Source organism: Bufo gargarizans, chromosome 1, assembly GCF_014858855.1.
Source record: "Bufo gargarizans isolate SCDJY-AF-19 chromosome 1, ASM1485885v1, whole genome shotgun sequence".
NCBI classification, from domain to species: domain Eukaryota; kingdom Metazoa; phylum Chordata; class Amphibia; order Anura; family Bufonidae; genus Bufo; species Bufo gargarizans.
The window spans coordinates 368,771,309-368,797,951 of NC_058080.1; the positions used below are offsets into that span (position 1 = coordinate 368,771,309).

At 42.8% G+C, this 26,643-nt stretch overlaps 1 protein-coding gene across 4 annotated transcripts; it reads right to left on the reverse strand.

The window, feature by feature from the left end:
- Positions 1-660: 660 nt before the first annotated feature.
- Positions 661-14,007, reverse strand: MADCAM1 (mucosal vascular addressin cell adhesion molecule 1). Of its 4 annotated transcripts, none has more exons than XM_044284518.1 (6): positions 13,886-14,007; positions 9,149-9,415; positions 8,007-8,306; positions 6,323-6,577; positions 3,359-3,616; positions 661-2,341 (listed from the first exon to the last, which is right to left on the reverse strand). In XM_044284518.1, exons 1-6 carry the CDS (start codon positions 13,938-13,940, stop codon positions 2,124-2,126), a joined length of 1,353 nt encoding a protein of 450 aa, XP_044140453.1. In that variant the 5' UTR covers positions 13,941-14,007; the 3' UTR covers positions 661-2,123. The 4 variants fall into 4 exon arrangements, with proteins under 4 accessions (XP_044140453.1, XP_044140444.1, XP_044140435.1 ...); XM_044284509.1 differs by having other exon boundaries at positions 3,359-3,613; positions 6,323-6,580; XM_044284500.1 differs by having other exon boundaries at positions 6,323-6,580.
- Between the last annotated feature and the right edge of the window lie 12,636 nt (positions 14,008-26,643).

Consider the following 26,643-nt stretch of genomic DNA (forward strand, 5'->3'; position numbering starts at 1 on the left):
GACACGGATGCCAATCTTGTGTGCATCCGTGTTCTTTCACGGACCCATTGACTTGAATGGGTCCGTGAACCGTTGTCCGTCAAAAAAATAGGACAGGTCATATTTTTTTGACGGACAGGATACACGGATCACGGCCTCGGCTGCAAAACGGTGCATTTTCCGATTTTTCCACGGACCCATTGAAAGTCAATGGGTCCGCGAAAAAAACAGAAAACGGCACAACGGCCACGGATGCACACAACGGTCGTGTGCATGAGGCCTCATACAGATGCTGGATATCTTTCTGTGGTATTTCATTCCAAGCACTTTCAACTTGTACCCGTAGTTCAGCCAAGGAGGTTGTTGGCTGCTGTACATGGGAGATCCAAGTTCCCATCCAGTCCCAGACATTCTTGAAGTGGTGAAGATCCAGGAATTGAGTTGGCCAGGGAGCTGCAGGATATCCTGAAGAGCACGTTGTGTAGCACGGACAGTATGTGGACGGGTGTTATCTTGCAGTAGGACTAGTTACACAATGTCCTGGACATACTGGTCAATGCTTCCTCCATAATTACCAGATAGGACTGATATGCAATGAATTGCGTGGCACTCAAGCCCAACGCGGTGGGTGCTTCCGATTAGGGTTCACAACAAGTTAGCAAAGCAACTTCAGCACATGAGTAAAGTGAAATCAGTATGTCTTTTTTATTTTTTCAGGCAATCAAAATGTGTTGTGTGACATTTCAGTGAATTATGACTTTTTTTCAAACACTTATTTCTGTAGAATGAATAGGAGAAATGAGAATTCACTGATATTATGTGCCCCAAGACTCCACTGCCACATGAGAAGACACTGGCAATACTAACGGACACGCTAGGGGATTGCTCTGTTACATGGGTACCAGGAGCTTCATGCTACTGCTCTGGCGGTATTGATGACAATAGGTCATCAATAGTAACGGCTGGACAACCCCTTTAATGAGGAATATTGGAGAAAACAGATAAAACAGTATTAGTTTAGTAGTAATAGCACTAGTAAATAAGTTAGATTTTTCACTTTATTTTTAGAGTAGCAACATATTCCATAGTAATGTATACAGACCGGATCAACTCACATTATTTAGTCAGTCACAACTGAATTCCTATCTAACATGCACACGAGAAAGATGTAATTCAAGATGTAATGGATCCTTCACAAGACTGATACTAACAGGCCCCATTTCCCTGGAAAAAGTAATGCTGCATGGTATACAATTTTTTATTTTTTTTTGCAAATATGATGGAATCCTGCAATGAAGATTCAAAATGGTGTCTCCAAAGCAGATGTAAACAGAACCTAACCTATCAGTCAGTTTTTTGATCGCTGAAATAATCTGGTGCATTCAGTAAAACACACGCAAACATGAATAGAACATACAAACTCTATGTTTTTGGTCAGATATCAATCCAGGTCAACCATGACAACTTTACGGGCTATTTGTGCTTCTCCAATTCCAGGATACAACATTCCATGCCCACAGGGGATACGACAGCCCATGTCTTAATGCCTAGAGAGGATACCACGTCCCATTTCCTAATGCCCAGAGGGGATACCACATCCCATGTCCTAATGCTCAGAGAGGATACCACATCCCATGTCCTAATGCCCACAGAGGATACCACATCCCATGTCCTAATGCCTAGAGAGGGTACCATGTCCTAATGCCCAGAGGGGATACCACATCCCATGTCCTAATTCCCAGAGAGGATACCACGTCCCATGTCCTAATGCCCAGAGGGGATACCACATCCCATGTCCTAATGCCTAGAGAGGGTACCATGTCCTAATGCCCAGAGAGGATACCACATCCCATGTCCTAATTCCCAGAGAGGATACCATGTCCCATGTCCTAATGCCCAGAGAGGATACCACATCCCATGTCCCTGATGTCCAGAGGGGACTTTCCTGTGTCTATTTTACATGAAATAAGGAGTCTATACTAATATATGGACATTCTTATATATAAATATATATTCTTTATATTACAAGTATTTTACATTCACGTCAAATAAAATTATTCGTCTCAGTAGTTGCTGCCCGTACCTTAGGTTAATCACAGTTTGGATCAGTAGACCTCTATAGGTTTTCTGACAGCAAAAATCAATTAGCACATGGAAAACTCCTTCTTGGTTGATCTATCATAAGATAGTACTGCCTGCAAGCTTCCTTGGGATTGGATGTCTTCTTTGACTTTTGAAAATTCCATATGATTGGGTTCAAAGAATCCTTTCTTGTTCAGATGTCTATAGATTTGTAGAGAAAGTACAAAGCTCCCAACCACACCTATAGCTGGAAGAATTGTCCACGTAAGATAAAGGACATCTGCAAAATAAATGATGGCATCTTTAGAGACCTTTCCATTGCATCTAATTACTTAAAGCAAACCTGTCATCAACACTGCCACCATACTATTACATAGGATGTTAGTAGATTTGTAAAGATTTCACACTCTAAGTTGTCACTTTTCCAGATCTCAGTAGTAGACATACAGTCATGGCTTTCAATTCAGCCCCAGCGGGATCCTACGCATGAAGCCAGGGCCGATGAGGCATTCGCTGGATATGCCAGGATCAGACTTGCGAACCATGACTGCATAACTATTTCTGAGACTGATATCTCCCATATCACTATTCACAGGTAGCACGGGCTACTTTACACTCAATACTGGTGTACTACACTACACTGGATAATTCTGATGGCCCATCCATGTACTATACAAATCAAGTTTGTGTTCACTGGTTTTTGTATTGTAAGTTGTACAGGTTTTGTTGGTTTAGCTTAATTCTGTAACTTAAAAAGTAATATGCCCCTCTGTGATATGTCGATCCTCAGAGACCATGTTGTCACTGGGCCTCTTTATTCTATGGACATCCTGTGGACCAGTCCAACCCTGTATGGTTTTCATATAGACTTTATGAGTTCAGTGAAGATGTGTAGACCTACTGAGGAGAATTTACTAACACTTTTAATAGTTAGTTTAAACTTAGATTTTGCGCATCTTCTGGCTGCCTTCTATATCAGTGTCACACAACACTTTGGAGACTTTTCTATTTCTATACATGCCTCCGCACCACAAAAAGATTGAACATGCTCTATCTTTTTGCGTAACGGAGGGATCGCGGACCCATTCAAGTGAATGGGTCTGCGATCCCCATGCGCCTGCCCCACGAAAGGTGCCTGTGCATTGCGGGCCGCAATTTGTGGTCCACAGTATGGGCTTCACACGTTCGTGTGAACGAGCACTTATTCTGACGATTTTTAGTGGTAAAAAATGCCAGTGCCAAATTCATGTGTGTAGGAACCCTACGTCAGTCTGATATAAAGGTAGTGTGTACTTACCTATGTCAGTGGGTTTGGCAGGAGCCGTTGATGGAGCAGGCCGTGTGCTCTGGATGGTGACTCTACTGATTGTAGCATTCCTTGTATATTCTCCAGGAATGGTCCACGGGGAACTTACAGTTGTAGTACTCCCCTGTATGGTATGAGGATTTGGAGATGTGCTAGTAGTGGTTGTCACATAAGGTGTCTCAGGCTTCCATGATGGGGTAGATGTGATTTGGGAGATGGAAGAAGCCGGGACTGCACTGGTGGTCTCTACTAGAAATGAAAATATTTCGTATGAGACGATAGATAATGTCTAACAATATGACATGTTTCACACCAGTCATTGGTGATTTTCGTAGCACAATCCTGCTACTGAAGAAAATGATCCATAGGGTCCCTACCCACATAAATTTGGCACCTGTGTTTTTATGGCAGTTTTGTGGCATTTTTTGCAGACAGTGGGGGTCATAATAAGCACGCTGGCGGTGGCGCCGGCCTCTATATAACGTCAGTGTATCATGCATCAGTCTAAAGGCTCATTTACACGACCGTATGTATTTTGCGATCCGCAAAATACGGATCCGCAAAAAATACAGATGACGTCCGTGTGCATTTTTTATTTTGCGGAACGGAACAGCTGGCCCCTAATAGAACAGTACTATCCTTGTCCGTTATGCGGACAATAAAAGGACATGTTCTATTTTTTTTGCAGAACGGAAATACAGATATATGGAAATGGAATACACACGGAGTAACTTCCGTTTTTTTTTTTTTTGCGGACCCATTGAAATGAATGGTTCCGCGTACAGTCTGCAAAAAAATAATAATCTCATATCTATCTATCAATCTCATATCTATCTATCTAAGTCATATCTATCTCTCATATCTATCTATCTTATCAATAAAAACTAAAGATGACTGCAAAAAATGAGCCCTCATTCAACTCCATAGCTGTAATATAAAAAAAAAAAGTTATGTGCATCAGAATATAACAATGCAAAGAAAATATAATTTTTTTCCCCAAAGTTTTTATTTTAGTATTAAAACACAAGAAAAATGTGATATCGCTGTAATCATACTGATCTGAAGAATGAAGGTAACAGGTCAGGTTTAGTTCATAGGGAACACCGTAAAAACAACCCATAAAATTGTGTCAGAATTTTTTTCCACCTTCCCACTACATTGTATGCAGTAGTAAGTGCTGCCATTAGAAAGTACAACTTGTCCCGCAAAAAAATAAAATAAAAACAACTCGTACTGCTATGTGAACAGAAAAATAAAAATGTTTTGGTTCCAGGAAGGCAGGGAGTTAAAAAATAAAACGGAAAATCTTAGGGTCTTGAAAGGGTTAAATATATAACTCATGTACAATAGCTAAGGTGTAACTAAGCTTGTACTTCTATTTTCTGAATGTATTATATAACTTCCGGTACCCTATCCAGGGGCTGACACACACAGCAGAGGGCCTCTGTTCAAGAGCAGTAGATGGGACCATTGCTCCATAACTGCTCATCGAAGAACACACTGATACTGGATGTCTCTCCGAGCTCACAAGTCATTACATTCATACTAATAGACAGAAGCTGTTTGTCACCATGACCTTGGACTGTTATCTGCAGTGTTATACAGGAGCAGTAAGGAGTCCAGATTACTGTCAGCGCTCAGAGATGCATTGAAATACATTGTCAGATCTGCTGTGCATGCGCACAGGAGTCCTCTCCATTACGTTGGCACAGCACAGCAGTCCTGACTGTGTATTTCAGTAAATCTCTAAACGCTGACAACGGGATGGCCTCTCTTCACGTCTATTAAATCTGGAGACAGTGCCAAAGACAAGAGCAAGCTTCAGTGCTGTCAGGGGCTGCTATCTCCATAAGTCTCAGTCAGTGGAGCAGTAGTACGCATGTGTGACCACCATTGCATCCACACAGGGGACCCCCCATCATATGATTGTGGGGTTCCCTGCGGTCTGACCTCCACCAGTCATGCATTTATCCCCTATAACTGTAATAATGTTGTAGTCTTCTTAGGGTACAAATCATTTTCCATAACCATGTGATAGGCCAGGATATTAGGAAGGCCTCATGCACACGACCGGTCAGTTTTTTGCCGTCCGCAAATTGCGCATCCGCAAAAAACGGAAGCCGCCCATGTGCCTTCCGCATTTTGCGGAACGGAACGGGCAGCCTATTATAGAAATGCCTATTCTTGTCCGCAAAACGGGCAAGAATAGGACATGTTATATTTTTTTGTGGGGTCACGGAACGGAGCAACGGATGCGGACAGCACACGGAGGTGCTGTCCGCATCTTTTGTGGCCCCATTGAAGTGAATGGGTCCGCACCCGAGCCGCAAAAGCTGCGGCTCGGATGTGGACCAGAACTACGGTCGTGTGCATGAGGCCGAAGAAATGTCTGTAAATTGATTAGAATACATATGTTTCTGGGACTGTAAATAAAATAAAGTACTAAAACCTATATGAGCAGGTCTTTTTTCATGACAGATTAATAAATAAATCATTTTTGTTTTATATACTAAGGAATTACACAGTTCTGGATTGTACATCAATGTGTATGAAATAAACTACCTGCAAAACTGAGTAGCAGAGCTCCTAGGCCGAGTTCACATCACTGTTTAGCTTTCTGTTCTTCTGATCTGTCAGAAGAACAGAAAAATTAATAATAATAAAAATAAAAAATAAAGATCTGTTATTTTGAGCGTGGTTGTTTCTGATAGTTCCCATCACACATCAGAACTGATCTCTGACAGAAGTGACAACTGATTAGGACTGAACATAACTGATGCTCAGAATAAGGGCTCATTCATACTACTGTATGATTGGGTCCGCATCCGTTCCGCAGAATGGGGCCACAAAAGATGCGGACAGCACATGAAAAGCTAAACGATGATGTGAACTTGCCCTGCATCAGTCTGATATAAAGGTAGTGTTGGGAGATTAAGGTTTAATCTGTGTACTTACCTATGTCAGTGGGTTTGGCAGGAGCCGTTGATGGAGCAGGCCGTGTGCTCTGGATGGTGACTCTACTGATTGTAGCATTCCTTGTATATTCTCCAGAAATGGTCCACGGGTGACTTACAGTTGTAGTACTCCCCTGGATGGTATGAGGATTTGGAGATGTGCTAGTGGTGGTTGTCACATAAGGTGTCTCAGGCTTCCATGATGGGGTAGATGTGATTTGGGAGATGGAAGAAGCCGGGACTGCACTGGTGGTCTCTACTAGAAATAAAAATATTTAGTATTAGATGATAGACCATGAACAGATAAAGAGGTATTCCGCTACTTTTGGGCCCCATTGAAATGAATGGGTCCGCACCCATTCTGCTAAATTGCAGAATAGATGTGGAGCCAGAAATATGGATGTGGACCCTAAAACAAAAGGCCTGCTAGCTTGCAAATGCACTCAAAGTGAAAGCTGTATCAGAAAAACTTTTGGAAATTGAAATTGAAAAAATAATTAAAAAATATTGCCTCTAAAGGTGTCCATAGCCTTTAAGCTTTGATGCAACGCACACATGGGATGTGTAAACTAATGATAGCTTTGACATGTATAACATACCACATGCCCGGTGGTGTCAGTAGGCCAGGGCATCCGCACCAGCTCTATTATGTGGTGCTTTTGATATTTTGGCAGAAAGTGCCATTGCTCCTTGTATCAGCCCATGTAAATAGGGACCTTACAGGTGCCAATATCATTGGGCAATGAGTGCAAACAAACATTTGTATGAATGGTCTCTCCAGATCATTACCCGCTCATTTAGCTGCATTTACATACAACAATGATCCCCTCAATCATTACTACAATCATTCATGCCCATACAGTTTCATGTTTATCAGAAGCACATCCCTGTTAATACAGGACAATGTGCTGCTGACAAACAATTATTTGCCCCATGAAGGATCAGCTGTCGAACTAGCATTTTTCTCATTTGTCGGGTGACAGGAGACACATTTACATGGGGCAATTATCGGGAACAAAGGCGTGTATTAATGATCATTCCTAATAATCGTTAAGATAATCTGCCCATGTGTATGGACCTTAAAGCGGTTGTCCAACTTCACATTTTTGGAGAGCAAACTGCATGGGAGCTGTTAAAATAATGAAAGCAGGTTAAACTCACCTTTCTGAGCAACCTCCGATCCAGCGACTTGCCCATATCCACTGTCCTCAGTGGTATACGACATGAGACCACTGATTCCACGTCACTGCTGCAGTCAAAACATTAGGTCATAGCTGCAGCCTTGTGGAGAGGACAGAGGGGCGCCATGGATTGGAGACTGTTTAGGATAGGGAGCTTATTTTTTTTTTACTAACCTGCAGTTTGCCCTAAAAAGTTTGCTTTCTCATTGCCTGCACCTAAAAAAAACGGACTCAAAATGTCTGGCTTCATAACTGATGTGTGAACAACGTGCCGCATAATAGGATAACGTCCTACAAAGGGACAAAGAACGGGTGGTAAAGTGGAATAGAAATGCTCGCAAAGATATATACCACTGTATCGCAGAGGTGAAGAGCATAAACTAAATTTTACCGTGAGGTGAAATTTTTGAGGGGAGTGTATGGATTGAATTGGTATTCCGGCTACTCCCGGGGAAAAAAAGATACCCTAAGTGCACAGTGTGTTTCCATTTTGAGCATTTATACCTTTGCTTGATATATACAAGGTTCCTTCTCTTGTCAACACTTCATTCATTAGAGACACTTGTGCCTCACATCTGTATAAGGTCCCTGGAATCCAGTCCTCCTCAGGGATTTCCCAGCTCCATGTTACATTATGTAGGTCATCCACATCAGGAATCTCATTTGTGTCAATCGGTTCTCCCAATATTTTGGGTCCTCTGTAGCAGATGATGTCAGGTAGAGGATACACACGCTCTACTAGGCAGTTCAGATAACGGACGCCATTTTTCATGGTGTTGCTTAGGAGCAACGTTTTTGGTAAAGCTGCAAAATAGTGAGCAGGTTGATTAGATTGGTACCTATTTAGAAACATAGAATGTGTCGGCAGATAAGAACCATTTGGCCCATCTAATCTGCCCAATATACTAAGTACTATAGATAGCCCCTGGCCCTATCTTATATGAAGGATGGCCTTATGCCTATCCCATGCATGCTTAAACTCCTTCACTGTATTTGCAGCTACCACTTCTGCAGGAAGGCTATTCCATGCATCCACTACTCTCTCAGTAAAGTAATACTTCCCGATATTACTCTTAAACCTTTGCCCCTCTAATTTAAGACTGTGTCCTCTTGTAGCAGTTTTTCTTCTTTTAAAGAGGACCTTTCACTAGAATAAAACATCTAAACTAACTATACAGGCATGTAGAGCGGCGCCCAGGGACCCCCCTGCACTTACTGTTATACCTGGGCGCCGCTCCGTTCTCCCGTAATAGCCTCCAGTATCTTCATAGTTAGGCTCCACCCAGGGGAACCTGCCGGCGTCTCCTTCTCCCATGCTGTAACGCTGGCCAATCGCAGCGCTCGGCTCATAGCCCGAGAGAAAAAAAACTCTCAGGCTATGAGCTGAGCGCTGCGATTGGCTGTATAGTTAGTTTAGATGTTTTATTCTAGTGAAAGGTCCTCTTTAAATATTCTCTCCTCTTTTACCTTGTTGATTCCCTTTATGTATTTAAAAGTTTCTATCATATCCCCTCTGTCTCGTCTTTCTTCCAAGCTATACATGTTAAGTAATTCCTTTTAGTAATTCCTGAATAGATAACTGTTACGTCACAATAGCACTTGAGCATCCTATGTATGTATCATCCATATTATATATTGGTACATACCATATACATCGAGTTGCACTGTTTTCTGGTAACGCTTGGAGCTGCCAGGACAGGACCCCACACAGATCCTGGTGCCTTCCATGGGGATACTTATATTTTTTAAGGTCTGGACACTGTATCCAGGAGCACTATATTGTCCATTATCAGCATTGTCAAGCCCTTTCCACTCTACGTTACCCAAAGGACAATTGATTGAGCAGTTCAGTTGTATTGAGGATCCCACAGACACCACTGTATTCCCAGGACGTACCGTCAAATAGTGCTCAGCTGTATATGGAAGAAAAAGATATTTACATACAAATAAGACAGATAAAGTTAGGCTTTATTAACCTTTTTCGCTCATATTTTCACTGATTTGGAGGGCTAATATACTAAATGTTGTGAGCAGGCAATTCTGAATTGATAATTGTGTGGGGACAAGAGATCGCTTTGGCCATTGTTCATCCTCATGTGGTTAGTTGTTTCTGGGCAGCAAAGATCATTTCACCTGATACTCATTCATCGGGTGATCGGTAGCACATTTACATGGGTCTATTATTGGGAATAAGAGCTTGTAGTAATCTTGCCTGACAGTTATAAGGCTGGGGCTACATGGCGATCTTGTGCGCAACAGGTGTTGTGTGACCAGGGATTGCAGTGTAGCACTGCAGCCATAGAAATAAAAGAGGGCCCCAACGCAAGTCTCACATTTGCAGCGATTACGACCCCAAAATTGCAAAATATTCAACCCTGCTGGATTTTTGGTGATTCTGGGGTTGCGGTTATGGCAAACATGTTGGTCACGCTGTGACCCTATTTATTTTTATGGCTGCAAGATCACCAAGTTCGCCTTACTCTCCACATGCAGCCAGTATACCCTTGCAAAATTGGTCACAATATACAATATTAACCTTTTCCAGACCTCCGCTGTACATTTAGAGAGGAAGTCTGATCTTTAAAAATGTTCGCTCGTGAGCACAAGGGTGACCATAGCCACTGGGTTTCTGCTGTTTTAAAGAGCTGACACCCGGGGCTAATGTCTGCGATTGGCGATAACACCGATTGCAGACATTTAACCCTTCAGATGCTGTGGTCAATTGTGACCATGGTATCTGAAGCAGCTCTTCTCAGGAGCTCCCAGGAACATGGTAATTGGGGGAGACTTTGCTTCGCTCTGAAAGCCCTAGTCTCTCTGAAGAAACTTGGGCTTTTAGAGCTGTAGTTCCTATAGAGCCCTGCCCCTGCCACTAAGAACATAGGAAATCTGCATTGAATTGCATTAGCAATTAAATGTAATGTATTGTAAAAGCAATGTAAGGCTACTTTCACACTAGCGTTCGATCGGATCCGTTTTGAACGGATCCGATCATATTAATGCAGACGGAGGCTCCGTTCAGTACGGATCCGTCTGCATTAATAACTTAGAAAAAATTCTAAGTGTGAAAGTAGCCTGAGCGGATCCGTTCAGACTTTCAATGTAAAGTCAATGGGGGACGGATCCGCTTGAAGATTGAGCCATATGGTGACATCTTCGAGCGGATCCGTTCCCATTGACTTACATTGTAAGTCTGAACGGATCCGCACGGCCAGGCGGACAGCTGAACGCTGCAAGCAGTGTTCAGCTGTCCGCCTGTCCGTGCGGAGGCGAGCAGAGCGGAGGCTGAGCGCCGCCAGACTGATGCAGTCTGAGCGGATCCGCATCCATTCAGACTGCATCAGGGCTGGACGGAGGCGTTCGGGTCCGCTCGTGAGCTCCTTCAAACGGAGCTCACGAACGGACCTATGAACGCTAGTGTGAAAGTAGCCTAATTGTTGCTTATTATTGTCACCTAGAAAAATATACAAATTTACATGACCCCCTTTCCCAATATTTAAAATAAAATGTCTACATTGTCTTGTAAAAAATGCCCATACTATTAAAGTATAAAATATTCTTCTGATATGGTATAACAGCTTAACACAAAAAATCTAAATGACCATTTTTTTCATGGGTTCAACTCCCCCCAAAAATTGTATGAAAAGTGATCAAAAAGCCATACACACTCCAAAATGATATTAATAAAAACTATAGCTCACCCTGCAAAAAATTAGCCCCCGTACAGCTGCGTAGAATGACAATAAAAAGCGAAAAAGGTTAAGAATATGGTGATGAAAAGAAAAAGTAATTTTTTCAAAAGTTTTTTTTTTTTTGTATACAAGAAAAACTGCATTAAAGTTGAATCATTGTAATCTCACTGACCCAGAGAATAAAGGGCACATGTCAGTTTTACCATATAGGGAACACTGTAAAAACAAAAACTGTGGCAGAATTGTGTTTTTTTTTTCAATTGCACATCATTGGGAATTTTTTTCCAGCTTCCCACTACATCATATGAAACATAAATGGTGTCATTTGAAAGTACGACCTGTCTCACCAAAAATAAGCCCTCATAAGGGTATGTGAAAAATGAAAATGCAAAAACGAAAAATCGCAGTGCACCGAAGAGGGTTAAAAGTGTCCACACCTTGTTTACAACGTATATAAAATTTTCAAACACATATCAAACATAGCATTTACGAACATTGATAGATTATGCATCATCATACTGTAGTGACAAAAAATTACTGTGACCGGTTAATTTTTATTTTTTACTTGCAATAAAAATGTGATCTACACATTAAAAGTAAAAATGTAGTAGAAAAGTTATAAACCTACTTGGGCCAGACATCTAGACCTGTAAAGGTTAATGGATGTAGATTGAGCATAAGCAATTATGTCAGGCAGATATTATCAGTCCAGATGATCTGCCTGTGCAAATGTGCTGCCGATCACCCGATGAACAAGCAAAACGCTTAGGCCCTTTCACACGAGCAAGTTTTACGCACGGGTGCAATAAGTGAGGTGAACGCATTACACCCGCACTGAATCCAGACCCATTTACTTCAATTGGGCTGTGCAGATGAGTGGTGATTTTCACGCGTGAAAATCTCAGCATGTTTTATATTCTGCGCTTTTCACGCAACGCAGGCCCCATAGAAATGATTGGGTCTGCAGGAAAATTGCAAGCATCCGCAAGCAACTGCGGATGTGGTGCGATTTTCACGCATGGTTGCTAGGAGATGATAGTGATGAGCAACCCCGGACCCCTTTAAAGTAAATTCACTGTATTATTTTTCCTTATAACATGGTTATAAGGGAAAATAATAAAAATCTACAGAACACCTAACCCAAACCCGAACTTCTGTGAAGAAGTTCGGGTCTGGGTAGCACATTCAGTTTTTTATCACACGCATGCAAAAGGCATTGCACCCGCATGATGAAAACTGAACAACGTAATGCAATCGCAGTCAAAAGTGACTGAAATTGCGTGTGCACTCGCGCGGGTTTCCCGCAATGCACACGCGACGCATCCAACGTAAATCCGGGACGCCCGTGTGAAAGAGGCCTTACTCTTTGGGTGTACTGCTCTTCCATACAGCATATTTAAATGCAGCTCTTCACCTCCACTGGAGGCTCCATTGATCTTATATTGATGACCTATCCTGTGGATATATATATAAGCAGGCAATTATTAGGGAGGAACGGTTCAATCCCAATAATTGCCTGCTCGCTTGCCATGTCTAGAAAAAAAATTAAGCGTTGTATGGTATAGCATCTTTTGAGCATAGCAGCACAAAATGTGAATGTACTATGGTGGCAAATAGCTGAGGAGGTCACTCTGAGGATGAAGGGTTAAAAGAAACAAACGCCTATGACAAAGAGAGGTTTACTGGCTTGTGACGTTGGAGATGAAAGGGTTAAATGAAAGCTGTAGTTTTAGTGTATTCTTATAATGCCTGTAAAGGTAATGCTATCTTCCATAATGTATTTCATTTACAGTAGAAGCAATGAAAATGATTCTAAATAACTGATCTGCATAACCTATCAATGTCCCCAAGTGATATGTATGATATATAACATCTTGCAAACATTGTAAAGAAGGTGCCTTTTGATATTGTATATCTTACAAGGGTACACCAAGTGCATGGGGAAAGTTAGAGGTGGACTCGGCCATTGCCCATGAGGAAGAGGTTGTGGCACCCCAAAACGTTGTTTGGTAAGCCCCTTGAGGAGGGAAACTTCAGCAATCTCATATGACTTTGATGGACTATAAGTGGTAAGTTACTAAAATAATAAAATGGACTATTGCAACTTTGAATGAATAGAATTTATCCTATCGTGGACTACTGAGAGTGAGTGGTCAGTTGACTTGCTTGCATTATACTACGCTGTTTGAGTCCAAATGATGTGATATTTTCTGTGGTTGTCAAGCCGAGTAGGACTTGGATGCAAGTTACATGTATATTACTCGGCAGATGAAGACTACAGTGGATATTGGACGTATGGGTGAGCCACACACATTGATCTCCATGTAGGAAGCCCTTATGGAGCTGTGTCCATAGACATAGACATTTTGTATGTGGCTCCTTTCTACAGTAAGCTGCCTCCTTCAGACCATGCATAGTGATACACTTGCTACTGTACATGTACTGTAGTCCCACAGGCAAAAAATGTTAAATATTGCCAATGGCAAATTTGTCAAACAGGGATCCTCCATGAAGCCCTAGCCTAGATGTAAATGAATACAAAATGTCCTTCAAGTTTTTCTAACATGGTCATTTAACCAAGGAAGGCCATTTCAATGAAACAATTACTCTAAAATGGGAAATTAAATAAATTTTTTAGAACTGAGTGAAGAAGAATAAAAAGGCAAAATAGAAATTATTCATGGGTCTCACCATTGCTTTGAAAGAACAGCAGCAGGAGGATGCAGCAGAGTAAACCAGGAGCCATGGCTGTGCCTCAGAGTTCTCTCACAAGTAGTTCCTTCCTTTCTCTACTTTACTCTCCTTATGCTGCCAATATATAACCCTCCATATAACCTTTACTGATAATGGGGACTCTTTAGGATGCAGGGAAATGGACAAGAAGGGGGTGGAGAAATTGAAGGAATTTTGACGGGGAATGCCAAGAATGGAGAGGATATGGGGGGGGTAATAATATACAAGACTTTTACTAATATAGTTTAAAGGGTATTTCCAGGACTAACATATTTGTGACCTATCCATAAGATAGGTCATCTATACGAGATCAGTAGGCATCCAGGAACCCAAGTAATCAGCGGCAGCTGGAGCTGGAACACTACACTGTGTGGTGGCCATACTCAGGCACTGCTGCCCAGCTCCTATTCAAGTGAATGGAAGTATCAGCTGCAGTACCCAAGAATGGACTGTACACAGTGTGTGGCGCTGTTCCATAAGCTTTTTACTCCTAGAACTGCACTGCCACTTACAGCTTATCGTGGGGGGATGCTGGGTGTCAAACCCACATTGATCTTATATTGATGACCTATCCTGTGGATATATATTGGTCCCAGAAAACCTCTTAATCACCATATAAATGAGTTGTACAACTAATGTACTTTGGGTTGAATATATCATCAACGTATCCAAAAACAAGAATGAACCTGGATCACACCACCTCATGCTATACTTTGATCTAATAACTGCTTCTCAGCATAATTAACATAGCTTCTCAGTGCCATAATTAGTATACAGGCCCCTATGTTGCATGCTTACATGAGGCATTAGTACACATTTTGATTAAAAAGCATAAGCCCGGGGGGCGTGGCCAACTTCCGGCATGAGCGCACGCTTCTGAGTTTAGCTCCGAGTCCCGTTCAGAATCCTGCTCCATCCTGATTAAAAAACAGCTGCAAAAATAGAGTGGCAGGTGCAGAAGAGGAGGGGAACCACCCGCAGGAGTAAGATGAGCCCAAGCAAGGCACAAGCGGCGGTGGAGAGGCTCAAAGAATATGCTAGAGCTGAAAGCCAACATGGCGCCGTGACACCATCCAACTCGCGCGCCCCAGCGACTCGTGGCAACCCGAACCTACAGCAAGACCCTCCCAGCGAGGAAGAAGCCGAACTCTCGCCTAAGGTAGCTCATGAGCAGTTAATGACTGCTATTTCTATGTGACAGACCTCTCTCACGAGTAAAATTGAGGAGGTGAAGGTGGATGTTGGGCTCCTCAGACACGATGTGCAGCAGCTGAGAGAGAGGGCGAGACAGACGGAGCACAGGGTATCTGAGCTGGAAGATATCACCCGACCAATGCAAGCTAAACTGTCGGATCTGGAGAAGAAAGTACATTTGTGGCAGCAGAAATGCGACGATCTGGAGAATAGATCCAGACGTAACAATGTCCGAATCCTAGGCTTCCCGGAAAGGGCAGAAGGAGCGGATCCGGAAACCTTCATAGAAAAATGGTTCAAGACCACGTTCCCTGGGGCCGCGTTTTTCGGCGACATACGCTGTGGAGAGGGCTCACAGAGTCCCGGCAAGACCTCCTCCCCCAGGTGCTCCCTCCAGACCCCTGCTAGCCAGACTCCTGAACTGGAAGGATAGGGATCTGCTACTCAACCTGGCCAGATCCGCGCAGGACATATCTTATAATAACTCCAGGATTTCACTGTACCCTGACTTTTCGGCGGAGTTACGGAAAAAGAGATCCACCTTTGTTGCCGTCAAGAGAAAGCTCAGAGAGTTGAATATCCAGTACTGTCGTATCCGGATTGTAGATGGCGGGAAATCCTTATTTTTCAATGATCCGAGGGAAGCCGATGCATGGGAAGCCAGCAGACCGGGACACTGATCCGAAGAGTCATCTGGACCCTTTTTCATCTACCTGCTCCAAGCCGACTTGAGAAGGACACTTACCTGTTTAAAGATGGAGTCCACTTACAGATGCGTATTCTGGGTATCGTATGAATACCATGGTCTTTTATCAGGGACATGCGGAGTAATCAGTTATTTGTAATGTTTATATGCTGCATTCGTACTAGTTGATATATGGCTGTTTAATAGCACATGGCTCCGGGACTCACCCGGCGATTACCTGCACTGGGATAACATCTACATACACCGTGGAGGTCCTCGAGTATATGGCCATGATTGAAGCAGGCCTTGAGTCTGTTCAGTATGTTTATGTGATGTTCCTAACGTTAAGTTTTCCTATTTATGTATGTTTGCTATGGTCGTACTTTAACATTTCCTGGAAAGGGATGGCGCAGATTTATAGTATGGGTGGCAAAGATAGGGGATCTGAGAATCTATTTAAAGGAATAATACTTATGCAATTTATGGTGTTTAAGATAATATGGCGGGGCTAACGGTCATGTCGTGGAATGTGAGAGGATTGGGAGGACCTAGGAAAAGGATCGCTGTGTTTTCGCATGTGCGTCGGCTTGCTCCACATATCCTTGGCCTACAGGAGACCCACTTAACGTCAGAAACAGGCAACAGAATTAATAAGCCCTGGGTACAGTGGAGCGCCAACGCATATGGAAACTCGTATTCTAGAGGGGTAGCAGTTTTAGTGCATAGCTGCCTGAGGTGGGAGACGCAGAGGCTTGTAGTGGATCCTGACGGACGTTATATATTTGTGTTTGCATATGTCAACTGTACTCCATATGTCGTCATTAATGTATATAACCCTCCGCCGGCCAGTGTATCAGTACTGTAGGCTGTAGTGGGCTTTGTAGCGCAGTACCCGAATGTCAGATTACTATGTATGGGGGACTTTAATATGTTGATGAACCCGGACTTATATCGCTTTCGGAGCACGGCCATAGACGAAGGTGGCCACTGAGATGGGATGGCTGGACTTATGGCGGGAAAGACATCCCCTAACGGTGCAGTACTTTTGCTTCACCCCTTCAAGAGGTGCTTTATCCAGGATAGATTACATCATGGGGAACACACTGACCCTTACTGAGTTAGAGAGTATTGAGTACTGCCCGCAGGGGCCCTCTGACCACACACCGCTGTTAGCGAGGTTTTTAATGGTGGATGGACTGGCGAGAGGGAACAAAATGTGTATACACCCCTTCTGGCTCACCCTCATGGGATCCAATGATCGAATCCTGGATCAACTCTGTATGTTTTTTGAGATACAGGGCGATATAACAGATGAGTTACTAATTTGGGAAACGTTAAAAGCCTACTTGGGGGGATGCATTAAATCATCCATAGCATTTATTAAAAGAGAGACCCACCAAAGGGAAGTAGAGCTTCAGGAATCCTGCAGAGAGGCTGAGAATACCTTTACTGGGAACCTCACCCCAATAGGTTAGAATGGCTCCTTAGGGGAAGGCAGTATATGCAGCACTTGCAAGAGAAGAGCGATCGCAAGCTATTCTTCCTCAAACAGCAGTCTTTTGAGCAGGGAAGTCAGGCAGGTAAGATATTGGCTCACATTGCCCGGAACAACTCCTCTGCGCCTCCAGTTATACGAATTAGAGGGATGGATGGAGGGATAATAGAAACGTCACCGGGCATCCTTGCTAGGTTCCAGGAATTCTATCAGGAATTGTATAGTTCAGTGATACATTATTCTTCCCAAGAGCTGAAAACATATTTGCAGGAGGTGACACATCCCCGATTGAGTGACGAGGATAGGGAAATGCTAGAGAGAGATTTTACATTAGAGGAGATACAAGAGGCTATGCGGGGACTCACAAATGGAAAGGCACCCGGCCCTGATGGCATCCTGATCGAGGTGTACAATAGATATGGTGACATTCTGGCCCCTAGAATGGAAAAAATTTTGCAATCGGCAAAGACACAACAGAGATTGCCAGACTCATTTTATGATGCCACCATAGTGGTCATCCTGAAGCCAGACAAGGACCCTTTAGAGTGTGGGTCGTATAGGCCCATCTCCTTGTTAAACCTAGATTACAAGGTACTTCCGAAAATAATTGCCAATAGATTGAATAGGGTCATAGCATCTATTTTACACCCGGATCAGCCAGGATTTATACCGGGGAGGTCTACATCTACTAACATCAGGAGGGCGCAAGTGATTACGCAAATAGGTAAAGCTTTGGACAGGCCGTGGGTTATGGCATCCTTAGACACGGCCAAAGCCTTTGACTCTGTAGAATTGCCATATCTGCTGGAAGTACTAAACTGTTTTGGCTTTGGTCCAGTGTTTGCCCAGTGGGTACATATGCTCTATAAGCACCCTAAAGCGAACATACTGGTGAACGGTTCACATTCAGGTCAGTTTACCCTTGGCAGAGGAACCAGGCAAGGGTGCCCTCTGTCGCCCCTCCTGTTTGCAGTAGAAATAGAGCATTTAGCACTTAGACTGAAGCAGGATGGGGTTTACAGTGGAGTTTCCCTAGGTGGCAGGGAGGACCGTGTCGGATTATATGCCGACAACCTGATCCTTTTTATGGATAGGGCGGATCATTCACTGCCCAGAGCGATTGAGCTAATTGAAACCTTCGGCCGCTTTTCTGGACTGCATATTAACTGGTCCAAGTTGGCTCTGATGCCCCTTAAACCTGTAGGTTGGCCTACAACATACTGCAATCTCCCAGTGGTAGACCAGTTTAAATGCCTAGGAATCATAATAACCAGAGACCCTCCCTTAGCATATACTTTGAATACTGAGCCTCTAGCCTCTACATTTGCTAAGAAATTTGAGGCATGGCAATCCCTCCCCATCTCGATGATGGGTCGTCTGAACCTCATAAAGATGGTCCTCCTGCCTAAGGCTCTGTATGTACTGGAGCATGCTAGCACGACCGTCCCAAGACGATTCTTTGACTGCCTTCACTCCATGATGTAGACCTTCATTTGGGGAAAGGCTAGAAGAAAAGCTGCAGGGGGGAGCGACACTCCCGGACTTATTCCTGTATTTCCTAGCGGGTCAGTTACGTTACCTCACGACCTGGGTTTCCTCGCTATCTCTCCCGAATGCAGAATTTTATCTGCAATATTTTTTGCAGATTCATTTCTTATGGCCAGTACTGGAAGATATTAGTCCAATCCATGGAAGGGCCCTTCTATTACATAGATTGGCCCACCAGGTATGGGAAGCAGCTAAGCTCAAGTCCTATAATGACCTGCCGGACACAATACCTCTGTGGGAGAACCCTATGTTTCGGCATTTGAGTCGACATGAGGATGCTGCATTGTGGAAGGAACATGGGGTACAGAACCTAGGTGATTTATATGAGGGAGGATCTATGAGGTCCTTTTCTCAACTCTAAGACAAATTTGAGGTCCCGAGGCATATGTTCTTCAGATACCTCCAGATTACACATGCCCTCTCTGCACAGTTTGGTAGGGGCTCCAGAAAGATCTCCAATTATCCATTAATTGGAGTGCTGTCCACACAGGGCCCTAGAGGCCTCATATCAGCTATCTATACATTACCTCATAAACACTAAAATGAGCATGTCCCCTCTGACTGCAGAAGACAAATGGAGGGAATGCATCCCATCCCTCTCTGAGACAGAATGGGTTGAGGCCCTCGCAGCTTCTACAAGAGTTTCTCCCTCAGTTAATAACAAGATGGTACAGCTGCATATTCTTCACAGGAGTTACCTCACCCCTAACAGGTTATTCAGAATGGGTAGAATGGAGAACAGTAACTGCCTCAGATGTCACCAGGCCAATGCCAACTCCTGGCACATGATTTGGGAATGTAGACATATACAAAGATTTTGGCAAGATGTGACATCATTCCTGTCAGATTTTGTGCCAGGAAATGTCCCTCTTTGTCCCAAGATGTGTTTGCTGGGAATTGTAGACGATGAGCAGTGGTCTCATCACCACAGAATATTCCTGGAGGAAACTTTATTCCTTGCTAGGAAGGCGATAGCACTTAGATGGATGGCCGATAGGATGCCCAATTTAAACCATTGGAAACAGATAGTTAACCAGATCATACCTCTGGAAAAAGTAGTATACATACATAGGGGATGCCCTAAGAAATTTCAGAAAGTGTGGGGGGAGTGGTGTTCGTCCACTAATACGTTAAATACTTGATGAGGCCCCATATATGTTTTTTTTTTCGATTGGAGATATGGAATACTATTGCCACTTGAGAAAGGGCCCCTGGGATGCCACGTGTAATGATGATCAGGAAATGTTCTAATATTTGACAGAGACCCTTCTGAGTTCAGGGGAAAACCATCAAGAACCATGTACCACGGGTTGTTTTCCTTTTTTGTTTTATGTCAATATGTGTTTTAATTTTGCATTCTCATTTGCTGAATTTACTGTCATGTGACATATGTCATGTAATTTACTATTGCACCTTTATACTCCAATAAAATGAGTTTAAAAAGCATAAGCCCACTCACCACGACAAGGTTGTCTCCTCGAGTGGGAATCTACTCTAAATTTGGCACGGCACTGCGTAGCGACCACCGGCGCCACAGTACCGCACCAGCAGACAGCGGGACTCAGCAGCCAAACAGCACCCCTGCTGCTTACCAATGCCACCCTGGCACTGGGCCCCACCAACCCACCAGCACAGCATCAGAGCAACAATGGCTGCCACGCAGCTCTACACCATGTGAACAGTTGTCAAAGCTCACCTTATCATATGCTCTCAGGAACTCCAACTGAGAGCTGGTTGGAATTTGTGAACCCTTATGCAGTCTCCTACTAATTAAAATCACCTTGGTCGGATGGGAGGAGTGCTAATACCAGAGGGGGGAAAAAAAGGAAAGGAACTATAAAATATCCAAAAACAAGAATGAACCTGGATCACAGCTCCTCATGCTATGCTTTGATCAGGGGTGCTGTTTGGGTGCTGTTTGGCTGCTGAGTCCCGCCGTCTATTGGTGTGGTGCTGTGGCACCGGTGGTCGCCACGCAGTGTCGCGCCTAATTTTGAGTAGGTTCCCACTCGAGGAGGCAACCTTGTCGTGGTGGGTGGGCTTATGCTTTTTGATCAAAATGTACACTAATGTCTCATGTAAGCATGCAACATAGGGGCCTGTATACTAATTATGGCACTGAAAAGTGATGTTAATTATGCTGAGAAGTAGTTATTAGATCAAAGCATAGCATGAGGAGGTGTGATCCAGGTTCATTCTTGTTTTTGGGTATTATCAATGTATGCCTGACAAATGTAGTTGTGAACCAAAAATGTAAAAAAATATTTAGTCTCCCCCACCATCACCACTTTTCCAAAAATGTGGGCTTGGCATGCGCAGTAGGAGGTAGGCTGTGGGATGCCCACCACCTGACTCATTCAACACCAGTTTTCTGGCACACGTTAGGCCAGCTCCTTTGCTGGCACAGATTTCTTTTTATGGTGCCTGGAATATTCAACAATGCATCAGAATTATTACTGTACATTGAATGCCAGCACGGTTTTCTATTAAGACTGGAGTAACAAATGCCAGTCTCAATACAGTCTTCCATTGTGTTTTAATTCCTCATCATTTTCAAGACACTTGTTTGATGTCAGTGAATGAAGAGATTTCTCTAGTTTACAATCATAGGCTGCAAATGTCCATACATAGCTAGTCCTGTTCTCAGCTGAGAAGTGCATACAGTTCTATCAAGCATAGACAATGGGGTAGATTTACCATGTTTATTGTGTTGCAGAAACTTTTTTTTGCCTTGTCTAACAAGAGGGCAGAAAGCAGGGATTGGGTATAACGGCAGACTTGGCATGGCTTAGCGTGCCAACAGTTAGGCACAAGACTGTGACACAAAGTGAGGCGACCAATAGGTGGAATAACTTAGACTAGACAGAAGACTTGAGTAATATTTGAAGAAATGGTCTGTTCTTGGATGTGAAAACTGTAAGATCCAGACATTTAACAAAAGCCACTGCACTTGGAAGACGCAGGAACATGATGGAAACTTGGATACAGACAGTTCCGGGATTAATGGGAAAACAGAGGCATGTCACATATCTGCAAGACAAAAGAGAAAGACTGGACAATCTGGAACCAGGAAATCTAAGATGCAAAACAACTGGCAATCCCTGATTCACAAGGAAGCTTGGCACTAGTGCTGTATACAATCAACTGGACTGGTGGGTAAGAGGAGCTGGCCATAAATAGTAGGTTAATGCAAGCTGAACCTGTGGCGGGCCTGGCCATTTATTGTTTATGGGGGCTTCCTGACTGTCCTCTAATAGCAGATGAATTTGAACATGACCAATATATTAGTTTTCTTCCATTAGGGTAGTCTCGCAGCTACACACTCCCCTGACCCCACGAGGGTCAACTGAGTGTGAATGTGTATTTGACTGTTGGAAGAGATACCAGTTTGGCTGACAGCTATATAAAATATATGGCCATCTTTAGGAAGCAAGGGAAACATCTGCATGCTGTTTCTATGTTATGTACAGTACATTAAAAGTCTCCCCCCCCCCCCTTTAGTGTTTTCGCCCCGTTTTGTTGCACGACATCCTTGAATTGAAATGGATTTTTGTGGAGCCTGTACCATTTGGTTTACACAACGCCATATGTCACCACACACAGGATTTCGTCCGAGATCTTCAATCAAGATGGCGGCTGGCAGCCCATTGCGAACAAATGGAGGAGATAAGAATGATTTTTTTTGTTTTTTATACTATTTCAGGTTAAATCAATTCGCTTACACGAAGCACGAGGAAGATTGGATTTGAGGATCAAATTCCTCTTCGTGGGATGCGATTTGCTCATCTCTACCCATGGCATGTAATGGGTTAAACATCCCAGATTGGTGCTCCTGCCGCTCTGGGCTGTTAGAGCAGAAGTGCGGGTCTCATCTGAGAGGTGAAATCAGATTCCATCTTTTATTTTCCAAAGGAGCTGTCAAAAATGTAAGGTGGAATCTGACTGGTTGCTATGGGCAACTAAGCCAGTTCTACTTTACACCAGTTTGATAAATGACCCCAAAAGTGTTTGTTTTCTTCTCTTATCTTTTAAGATGTTTAGTATCAGTCTTAGGCCTAGTTTACATGAACGTTTTTTTTTGCAAGTGTACGGGCCGTTTTTTTGTGTTCCGTATTCATTTCAATGGTTCCGCAAAAAAACGGAATGTACTCCGTATGCATTCCGTTTCCGTATTTCCGTTCCGTTGAAAGATAGAACATGTCCTATATTTGGACGCAAATCACGTTCCATCGCTCCATTCAAGTCAATGGGTCCGCAAAAAAAACGGAACACATACGGAAATGCATCCGTATGTCTTCCGTATCCGTTCCGTTTTTTCTGAACCATCTATTGAAAATGTTATGCCCAGCCCAATTTTTTCTGTGTAATTACTGTATACTGTACATAACATACGGAAAAACGGAACGAAAAAACAGAAAGGAAACGGAAACACAACGGAACTCAAAAACGGAACAACGGATCCGTGAAAAACGGACCGCAAAAAACAATAAAAGCCATACATTCGTGTGAACTAGGCCTCAGACAGGTTCATTAATTAGACTGGTGATCAGGTGATCTTTATTAACCCCTTCAGGACCCTGCCATTTTTCACCTTAAGGACCAGGACATTTTTTGCAAATCTGACATGTGTCACTTTATGTGGTGATAACTTTAAAACGCTTTTACTTATCCAGGCCATTATGAGATTGATTTCTCGTCACGTATTGTACTTCATGACAGTGGTAAAATTTAGTCAAAATTTTATTTTTTTATATCTAAAAAAAATTCCAAATTTACCAAAATTTTAGAAAAATTAGCAAATTTCTATTTCTCTATTTTTATAATAATAGATAGTAATACCTCCAAAAATAGTTATTACTTTACATTCCCCATATGTCTACTTCATGTTTGGATCATTTTGTGAATGCCATTTTATTTTTGGGGACATTAGAAGGCTTAGAAGTTTTGAAGCAAATCTTGAAATTTTTAAAACCCACTTTGTGAGGCTTACATAATAGAAACCACCCAAAAATGACCCAATTTTACAAACTACACCTCTCAAGGTATTCAAAACTGATTTTACAAACTTTGTTAACCCTTTAGGTGTTCCACGAGAATTAATGGAAAATAAAGAAAATTTTTTACTTTTTTGGCAGATTTTCCATTTGAATCCATTTTTTTCCAGTTACAAAGCAAGGTTTAACAGCCAAACAAAACTCAATATTTATGGCCCTGATTCTGTAGTTAACAGAAACACCCCATATTTGGTCGTAAACTGCTGTACGGGCACACGGCAGGGCGCAGAAGGAATGGAATGCAATATGGTTTTTGGTAGGTAGATTTTGCTGGACTGGTTTTTTGACACCATGTCCCATTTGAAGCCCCCCTGTTGTACCCCTAGAGTAGAAACTCCAAAAAAGTGACTCCATTTTAGAAACTACACCCCTCAAGGTATACAAAACTGATTTTACAAACTTTGTTAACCCTTTAGGTGTACTACAAAAATTAATGGAATATAAAGATGAAATTTCACAATTTAACTTTTTGGCAGATTTTGCTGGACTGTTTTTTTGACACCATGTCCCATTTGAAGCCCTCCTGATGCATCCCTAGAGTGAAAACTCCCAAGAAATGACCCCATTTTGGAAACTACGGGATAAGGTGGCAGTTTTGTTGGTACTATTTTAGGGTACATATGATTTTTGGTTGCTCTATATTACACTTTTTCTGAGGCAAGGTAACAAGAAATAGTTGTTTTGGCACCGTTTTTATTTTTTGTTATTTACAACATTCATCTGACAGGTTAGATCATGTGGTATTTTTATAGAGCAGGTTTTTACGGACGCGACAATACCAAATATGACTACTTTTTTGGGTTGTTTGAAAAAATAAGATTTTTTAGTGTCTCCACATTCTGAAAGCTGTAGTTTTATTTATTTTTTGGGCGGCTGTCTTGTGTAGGGGCTCATTTTTTTCAGGATGAGATCACGGTTTGATTGGTACTATTATAGGGTGCATAAGACTCTTTGATCACTTGCTATTGCACCTTTTGTGATGTAAGGTGACAAAAAATGGCTTTTTTCACAGTTTTAATTTTTTTACGGTATTCACCTGATGGGTTAGGTCATGTGATATTTTTATAGAGCAGGTTATTACGGACGCGGCAATACCTAATACCTACTTTTTTTTATTTATGTAAGTTTTACACAATGATTTCATTTTTGAAACAAAAAAAATCATGTTTTAGTGTCTCCATATTCTGAGAGCCATAGGTTTTTCAGTTTTTGGGCAATTATCTTAGGTAGGGTACCATTTTTGCGGGATGAGATGATGGTTTGATTGGCACTATTTTGGGGTGCTTATGACTTTTTGATCGCTTGCTATTACACTTTTTGTGATGTAAGGTGACAAAAAATAGCTTTTTTTTACACTGTTTTTATTACATTTTTTTACGGTGTTCCCTGAGGGATTAGGTCATGTGATATTTTTGTAGAGCAGGTTCTTACGGACACGGCGATACCTAATATGTATACTTTTTTTATTTTACACAATAACAACATTTTTAAAACAAAAAAAAGATGTTTTAGTGTCTCCATATTCTGAGCCATAGTTTTTTTTTATTTTTTGGGCGATTGGCTTAGGTAGTAGCTCATTTTTTGCGGGATGAGGTGACGGTTAGATTGGCACTATTTTGGCGGGCATACGCCTTTTTGATCGCTTGGTGTTGTACTTTTAGTGATGTAAGGTGACAAAAAAAGGTTTATTTAGCACAGTTTTTATTATTATTTTTTTTACGTTGTTCATCTGAGGGGTTAGGTCATGTGATATGTTTATAGGGCCGGTTTATTCGGACGCAGCGATACCTAATATGTCTACTTTTTTTAACTTTATTTGGGGGAAAATGACGTGTTTTTTTTTACTTGAAACTTTTATTTTGTTGTGGGGGAAACTATTTTTTCAACTTTTTTTTCACTTTATTTTTTGTCCCATTTTGGGACTTCAACTTTTGGGGGTCTGATCCCCTTTACAATGCATTCCAATACTTCTGTGTGTATTACTCATACAGCTTCCTGCCTGTGAGATCCAGGGGGCTGGATCTCACAGGCAGTGATGGCCAGTTCACATTGTTCGCCCACGAACATATGCGGGCTGCCATCGTTTTTCATAAGTCCGGCGAGGCACAGGTAAGCCCTTACCCTGTGCCTGTGCCGGGAGTCGGTCTGAAAACAAATGCGGTCACCGGGAGCAGGCAATTCCGAGAACAGTCTGATGAAGGCCCCCGGTGGCTGTTCTCGGAACTGCCTGCTGCCGCTAACCACACTTGTTTTCAGACCGGCTCGCACACAGGCACAGGTAACGGCTTACCTGCGCCTCGCCGGACTTGTGAAAAAAGATGGCAGCCCGCATATGTTCGCGCGCAAACTGGCCATCACTGCTCACAGGCTCTCCACCGTAAGGGAGCCCCGATGCCTAAGGAAGGCATTGCGCTGCCTTCCATGCCATCGGGTCCCCATCACAGCAGCACGGGGACCAGATGGCAGCTCCGATCCCCGTCCTACATCGCGCATGAAGGGTTAATGCCCCGGCATCGGTGATTTCACCAATGCCGGTGCATGCAGCAGGGGTCCGGCTATCAGTGAGTGCCAGACCCCTGCCGCTGATCGGGGCGGGCGCAGTTCCTGCACCCACCCAATCACCATGAAGTACATGTACTTCACGGGTCTTTAAGTCCCGGAAAGAAATGGCGTACATGTACGTCATGGGTCCTTAAGGGGTTAAAGAGAAAGTTATTTAGAAAGAGAGTGTTATTATTCA